The sequence below is a fragment of the Hipposideros armiger genome, unplaced genomic scaffold (genome assembly GCF_001890085.2).
Source record: "Hipposideros armiger isolate ML-2016 unplaced genomic scaffold, ASM189008v1 scaffold_1821, whole genome shotgun sequence".
NCBI lineage: Eukaryota > Metazoa > Chordata > Mammalia > Chiroptera > Hipposideridae > Hipposideros > Hipposideros armiger.
Window position 1 is genome coordinate 35464 of NW_017733171.1, and position 8072 is coordinate 43535.

General features: G+C 48.0%; 1 gene segment (V, D, J or C); it reads right to left on the reverse strand.

Annotated features, from left to right (window-relative positions):
- The window catches only part of LOC109378240 (Ig heavy chain V region 1B43-like), a gene marked incomplete at its 3' end in the record, with an annotated part of 32771 nt that extends 27104 nt beyond the window's left edge, over positions 1 to 5667 (reverse strand). The window contains 1 exon segment of the V gene segment in view: positions 5585 to 5667. Within this exon segment, the coding sequence occupies positions 5585 to 5630 (46 nt within the window).
- Positions 5668 to 8072: the final 2405 nt, after the last annotated feature.

Below are 8072 nucleotides of genomic sequence, written 5' to 3' on the forward strand. Positions count from 1 at the left end.
CTATATAAGACGATGGATGATAACAAAACTTATGTGGTAATCATTTCTCAATATATGAGGACATAATTTTATTTATAATAATGGTTCTCAAACTACTTTCTCAGTACACACACACCACACACATGTACACACACACACACATTTCAGAAAAATAAACGCATCTACACATACATAGCCTACAAAATGTGTTCTGAGTGCACATAATGTTGCATATGATTTCCTCTAAAACGTGTCCAGGTACCTTCCACACATTAATGTTATGGAATTTCCATTATTAAAAATAATTTCATTGAAATATTCGACACATTGTGTAAATTAAAGGTGTACAACATGGGAAATGGATACTTTTACGTATTGTGTGATTCACATTGTAGTCATAATTTGCCACTCTATTATGTTAATAATTTCCTTTTAATGCTCTCTTAGAAAGTTGGTGAATATAATACAGTATTGTTGTCTACATTCATGACACTGTGCACTAGAACTCTCAGGTATATTTACTGCTTGTTGGAAGTCTGTGCTTTTAAACTAGTGAACATCTTGATGGCAATCTCTAAGATGGATTAACCTTTATCATGAAATCACTAGTTATATAAAGGTGTCTGTGTCTCAGTGACATGTGACGTGGTTCCAGTCAGGGAGGCAGGAGCGAGGGTCTGTGGTACATTCCTGGTTCTTCAGAAGTTAATTCCCCAAGAACCATCTCTTCCGTCTCCCAGTCCATCCATGTCTGCGTGTGACCCTGGAGAATGTTGTCACCATGTCGTCTCATGATGGGAGTCACCTGGAACACGAAGCTAACTCACTGGGTGTATCAATGTGCAGAACTTGCGGGGAAAGTTTTCATTACATGCGTGTTTGAATTAACCAACAGAGGCCACACACGTCCAGGCTTCTTGCTTCATTAGGTGGGATCTTCCTTGTTGTTCAGCCAGTTCAAGATGTCTTTTTGTACTATTCCCTGAAATAGCCACACACATTATCCAGAGTCATAAAGTTAATTTATTTTCTATTTTTATTTTTTTAAATTGGGGAATTGGGGTCGGGGAGCAGTGTTGGGGAATTAGGGAAGAGGACCAGCAAAGTTGTTGTTCTTCAATCTTAGTTGTCGAGGGTGCCAGTCGCCATCTGGCTGCCTGTCGGCAGCTCGTGGCCTCTAAGCTCATGGTACTGTGTTCAGTCTTAGTTGCAGGTGGGCATAGCCACCATCCATGTGGGATTCGAACAGGCAGCCTTGTTAAGAGTGCATTCTCTATCCACTGAGCCATCCGGGCAGCAGCTCAGCTCGAGGAGCCAAGTTCAGTCTTAGTTGCAGGCAGGCTTAGCCCATCATTAACAGGCAGTCTTGTTAGGAGCATGTGCTCTCACCAGCTGAGCCATCCTGCCACCTGTTGGCAGCTCAGCAGCAGCTCAGCTCAGGCACAGCGTCATTGGCCCATGTAGGATCTAACTGGCAGCCCTGTTGCTCAGAGCCCATGCTCTTTTGCTAACCCTGAACCAACCTAGCCACTCAGCCGGCCCACAAAGTTAATTTATTGATAGAGTGTAGGAATGCAAATCATGTGTGTATATTGAGTTTGTATCTTGCGACTTTCTAGATTTCAATTTCTATTTATATTAGTTTTCTGGTGCAGTCTTCAGGTTTTTGTGTATAAGATCTTGTCACCTGAACATAGATAAAAAGGGATAAATTTACTTCTTGCTTTCTGATTTAGACACTCATTGCTTTTCTTGCCTAATTATTCTGACCAGGACTTCCAGTTCCATGTTGAATAGAAACAGTCACAGTGGGGACCCTTGTCTTGATCCTGATCTCAGAAGAATAGGTTTCGAATATTTTCTGTGTACCATGATGTTAGCTGTTGGCTTCTGATGTGTGGCTTTTATTAGGTTGTGGTATATCACTTATGAGCCTAATTTGTTGAGAGTTGTTATCATGAAGGGATTTTGAACTTTGTTCAGAAGCCCTTTCTTTTTTCTATATTTATTTATATGATGATATAATTATTTCCTTCGTTCTGTGAATGTTGTGTATCACCTTTACTGATTTACATATGTTGAACCTTCCATGAATTCTAGGAATAAATTCCACTTGATAATGATAAATGCTTATTTTAATGTGCTGGTAGATATCACAGCATATTCTTGAGGATTTTTGCATTTATGGTCATCAGGGATATTGGCCTGTCATTTTCTTTTCTTTTAGTGTTGATTTTGGCTTTGGCATGAGTGTAATGGTCACCTCAATAATTGTGTTCCCTCTTCTTCCAATTCTTGAAAGACATTGAGAAGAACTGACTGAGAGGCATTAATTGTTCTTTGAAGTTTTGTAGACTTGACCTTTGAATCCATCTAGACCTGGGCTTTTCTTTATTGGGAGGTTTGATTACGTACTTCAAATATTATTTAAATATTTGTATCAATCTAGCAATGTCAGGATCAAATTATTATTCAAGCAACAAATAAGTGGATGGAGAAATACAACTGTTCAACTCACAGGGTCTGGACTCAACAGTGAAATTCCCAACTGCACAGACATGGTGCTGAGAATGCCAGCCTTACAGACACCCTAATTCTTCATCCCACAGAAAGATCTGCAGCATAAACTGACACGGGAGCAGCTGGAGGTTCCTGCACCAGGGAAACACCTGACTCTATAACCTGCAGCTGGGGTTGGTCTCTGCGGGCCCTCTGGTGTGCAGGACCAGCTCCTTCCTGAGACACACTGGGAGGAGGTAGGTGTTCTGTGAAGAGAGAAACAGTTACCCTTCTCCAAGTTTCTGTACATGGAGAGAAACCAATGAAAATGAGAACAACTCTCACACTGCAGTTAACGATTCTTCTTTTTTTAAGTGAGTTTCAGGTGAACGAAACAATGTAATAGTCATCTGTACCCCTCAAAAAGGATAACCCCTCCCCCAATCTACTAGCCCTCTGACATCATATAGAGCTGTTACAATTCCATTGACTCTTCCCTATGCTGTACTCCACATCAGGTGAGTATATATAAATATATATATAAAATTATAAGTGATTCTGAAAACAGCAACTCTCAGCCAGGGCACTCCACAGAATTAAGCAATAAGGTATTTGGAGAGAGTGTGGAAATTACTGTTGTTTGCCTGATGAGAGGAGCTGCCGGCCTGAGCTTAGCCGGGGACCATGAGTCTGGAGAGGAGCAGGGGTGTGAAGACCAGGAGGGGCTGTGGTGAGCGCTGTCCTGAAGACAAAGCTGCACAGATACTGGAGTCAGCACTCAGGGGACATTGGCTGTGTGGACACCAACAGGAGAGCTCCTTCTGCCACAAGGAGACAATTTGCTAAACTCTTGATTCCTCCAGCCCATTGAAGGTGGAAAAAGGACTAAGAATGGAAGAGGGAGGGGGAGTGAGGGCTGATCACGTGCTGGGCAGGAGCTGACCTGCATCACCTCACTGACTCCTCACAGCCACCCTGAGCGGGAGCGGTTATCCCCACCTGACAGGCCAGGAGACGGAGCTCCATGCCTTTGCCTGAAGTCACACAGCTAGTATTTGGAGGGGACAGAAGCCAGCTCTGCAAATATTTAGGGGCTCAGGCACGCCCCATAAGGAAAGTACAAGCCCAGACTCCACTCTGAGCTTCCAGGAAGCTCTTGTCCATTGTGACCTGAGAGGAAGGGGATATGGGCCAAAACAGCCCCTCCTGGGCCTTCACCAGTCCTGAGTCTGACTCATGCAGCTCTCCTGGGAGAGGACACCTGGGTACAAGGTGGGCACTGTGAATGAGGGGACCCTCACCTTCCAGCCTCTTTACACTCATAATCTGAGACACTCACAGAAGTGAGTTTCCATCGAGGAGAAGAAGATCCCCAAAGGTGCTGTGTCCATGACAAGCCCCTGTCCTCTGGCTGACACTCACCTGGCAAAGATGGGAAACAGGTTTTCACTTCCTGGGAGCCTGGTCTCATTCACAAGTGAGAAAGTCCTTGTTCTGTGAGCCATTGGGGCTCAGAATAGAGACTCAAAACATAAATGGGCACAGCCTCATAAACACACATGTGCATAGACATTAACAAGTGGACATACATACTTGTGTTTAATCACAAGGCGTTTTGGTGAAGCAGGATCGACTCAGCATTTCGAGACCATCAATACATACACACTCTGCCACATGTGGGAATTTATATGTGTCCATGCACTCGTCCTGTCTTTGACAGGTGCAAACTAACATGTATACACACACGCTCACACTCACACACTTGCAAACAAATTGACATGCACACACTCACACTGTCACACAACTTGCATCACCACAGGAAAGGTAACCTGTCCCCAGGCTCCTGAGCTGCAGTTGAGGTGCTGATCCCCAGGGCAGTGTGAGGAGCTGAACAGCGACCCTCAGGAATACTTAGAATCTTATCGCTGGGACCTGAGAGTGTTCTCTCAGATGACAGGACTGTGCAGACCTGGCTGAGGGGGCTGATGGGAGATGACCCTGAACTATCCGAGTGGGACCAAACTGTCATCCCAAGTGTCCTTATCAGAGGGAAACAGGAAATTGGACTGAAAAGAGTATTGTGATGGTGGAGACAAGATGATTGAGTGGGTTTCTACACCCACCTGAGTAAATGACGACCAACAGGGTAACGTGTTGCAGGGAGGACAGAGACCTGTGGGTGGAGGTCCTGGGGGCTGATCCCCCATGGGGCCGTGTGTGCCTGTGGGAAGGAAGGGCCATGTGAGGACCCCGTGGGCATGTGGAGGGCAGAGAGACTGAGGTCAGCACACAGGGGCCTGGGCTGCACTGGGGTCTCTCTGTGGAAAGTGTTTCCCAACCACAGGGAGACGAGAGTCCTCAGGGTGGTCGCTTTATGAAGAAATAAATAAAGGACACACAGGAACTTGGTGAATGAGTAGTTCCCAGCCAGTGTGACATGTCACCTGCACACAGACACTGTCCCTTCTTCACATGTTGTCTGCAGTGAGAGTGTGAAACGAAGCCAAAAAGAAGAAGCAACTGTTGTCCCTGAGGGCAGCTGAGAGCTTTCAGAGGAAATCCCTGCTCCCAACAAAGAGTCCCTTCCCCACCGAGGTCACACCTGTTCTCGTGGGTCTCGAGCGCCCCCTGGTGTCCCGAGCGCCCCCTGCAGCCCAGCCCTCCTGTCCCTGCAGGGAGGTTTGTGTTTGGGCTCACACTGACTTCCTCTCACTGTGTTCCTCGCACAGTAATACACGGTCATGTCCTTGGAGGTCACAGAGCTCAGCTGCAGGGAGAACTGGTTCTTGGACCTGTCTCTGGAGATGGAGGTGCGGCTCTTGAGGGATGGGCTGTAGGCTGTGCTCCCTTCATAAGCAATGCTCCCGATCCACTCCAGCCCCTTCCCCAGGGGCTGCCGGATCCAGCTCCAGTAGTAACCACTGGTGATGGAGAATCCAGAGACAGTGCAGGTGAGAGACAGGGTCTGCGCGGGCTTCACCAGTCCTGGGCCTGACTCCTGCAGCTGCACCTGGGACAGGACACCTGGGAACAAGGAGAATCAGTCTGTCACTCACATGCAGTCACAGACATCCCACAGACCATGTCTGACATCTGAGGCCCACACCTTGGGGGGCTGTCACCAGGCACAGGAGAAGACCCAGCAGCCTCATCTTCTTCTAGACCACAGCTCTGCCTTCCCCAGAGACCTCAGCCCTGTGTGAGGAGAGACCTGTGAGCTCACAGCCCAAGGAGGGTTTTACCCTGGAGCCTGCACAGAAATTTGCATGTGGGGCAGCCTGGTCCTGATAAGTGGGGAGGGACTGAGTCAGGCTACCCTGGTCCTTCTGGGCCCAGTAGGGTCTCATCTCTTGAATTCACAGCATCTGAGTCTGGGATAAAAGAGCACATGGTCTATCAGATACACTGAAAAAGGTCAAAGAAAAGCCCCACTTTTTTGAGTATAAAAATAATTGGTGGGCTACTTGAGCGGATTGCAGGTTTTTAAACCTTACAGGTATTCGTAATAATTATGAAGTGATTAGCATTATATACAGACTCATTCTGACACCGAATAGTCTAAATCTATTCAGTTATCAAGTATTTATATACATGACGGAAATATAAAAATACTTTAGTAAAGTTGCTGTAAATATAATCATACAATAAAAGACAGTCCTTCCCATTCTCCTGCTTTTTATTGCTATTTAAGGTCTGTACTCTCTGTGTCACATCTAGGGAGCCCTTGGTTTATCCAAGGTCACACATATTCCGGTCCATTGATGTGTGTCCAACCCCCACCAATGCCACACAGTCTTCGTTATTGAAGCTACATCACAAGTCTCTTCCCACTCTCAGAAACTCTTCAATAGTAACTGAAAATAACAAAACACTTTGGCAGTGTTGGATTTCTGGTGCATCCTGAGAAGGGCTGCAGACAGGTCTTTGTCTCCATGTCAATCATCTCTGCAGGTCCCAGGAAGCACACGCCCTGGTCTGAGGATTTGGGCCTCTCCATCCCTTTCTGATGGAGGTCAGGGACATGGGGGTGTCTGCTGTGGGGTCACTGATGACTCAGGGATATGTGCTCATGACCTGCAGCCTCCTCAGTCCCCACTGTCTGTTCTGATGCGCAGGGCTGTGCTACAGTGACACTGGCCCTTTGTGACATAGATTAAAGATAAATGATTACCGTTCCAGGGCAGGGCTGAGCCTGGATCTCTCCCTTTTCTGCCCTGGGAGGGGCCCAGAGTCTGAGCTCAGCTCCAAGGGCCCGTGGGCAGGAGCTCAGATCCCACAACACCCTGACATGAGACAGACTCCTACCTTTGCCACAGTTTAGGAAGGAGGTGTTGACTTTCCAAACGAGAGCACAGAGAGCAGCACAGAAACACGCACAGGAAGCCAAACTTGACACCAAGGTTCCCCAGATGGTGGAGCCCAACCAGGACAGCCAGTCATGAAGACAAGCAGTGACAGGACGTCTCTAAGGCCCCCTCTCAACACTACACCTTCCTGCTTTAGCACCAACTGTCTGGATTCTTTCATGAGATGTGAGTCAGGTGTGGCCACAAGAGGACACACAGGAGGGATCAGTGGAAACAGAGTTAATCACACTCACAGGTCCAGGAAACAGGAGGCTCGGGGCCCCGTGAGGCCACGTGGAGGCACCAGGGTGGTCAGGAGGCAGGAGACAGGGAGCGAGGGGCAGCTGAGGACCCGGCTCACTGGGCTTTCCCTGGGAAAGGAGGGGCGGCAGGTGAGCAGCTTTGGATGGACCAGGTTGAATAATGTCGGGGTTCAGAGGTGAGGGGCGTCTCCCTGTGCTGGGCACCTGGGCCTGGGGTGATGAAGGCAGAGGGAGCCTGTGTCCTGGTGAGTGGGCCAGAGAGAGGCGGTGCACTGGGTGGGTTAGTTTGTGTGTGAGAGGCCTGCTCCAGCCTGGCCTGTGCTGCCCCTGAGGATGGGGTGACCCACGAGGGGCGGTCCCTCCCCTGCCAGAAAGGTCCGTAAAGAATTGAAACATGATGAAGTAGATAAGGTGATAAATGCATGAACACACCCAATGCAGGAGGCACCTTTCTGCATTCCCAGCAGCAGCCCTTGCCCTGTTCTGTCCCCATTTTATGTGGGAAAACCAAGCATTCTCTATCCTCTACCGTGTACCATGGAGATAAGCCTGGGAAACAGAGTTGTACCCCCAGAAGCTCCTGTTCAGACCCCTGAGCACACCAGGTACCAGCACCCAAATCCCTCTCCAGACTCCGGGTTCAGCTCCCCTCTGCTTGTCAGCCAGGGGTCAGGTTTGTTGAGAGTGTGTGTGTGGAGCTGTAAGCTGTATCATTGTGTGTTTATAGGGCGGAGGCTTCTATAAACTTGTGGGCCTAGTGTGTGGATTCTCTTACCCACCTTCATGATTCGTTTTATTTGATAAAGTAGATATACCCATATTTATCCACAATACAATGTGGTGGACTAGAGAAGGCTTGCTTCTATAAAAATAGATCTAGGGCTGGCCGAGTGACTCAGTTGGTTAAGAGCTCTCTTGGGACGCCAGATCTGAGCTGCAGGGCCGTGGTTCAGATCCCACATTGAGGGCCAGTGACGCTGTGCCC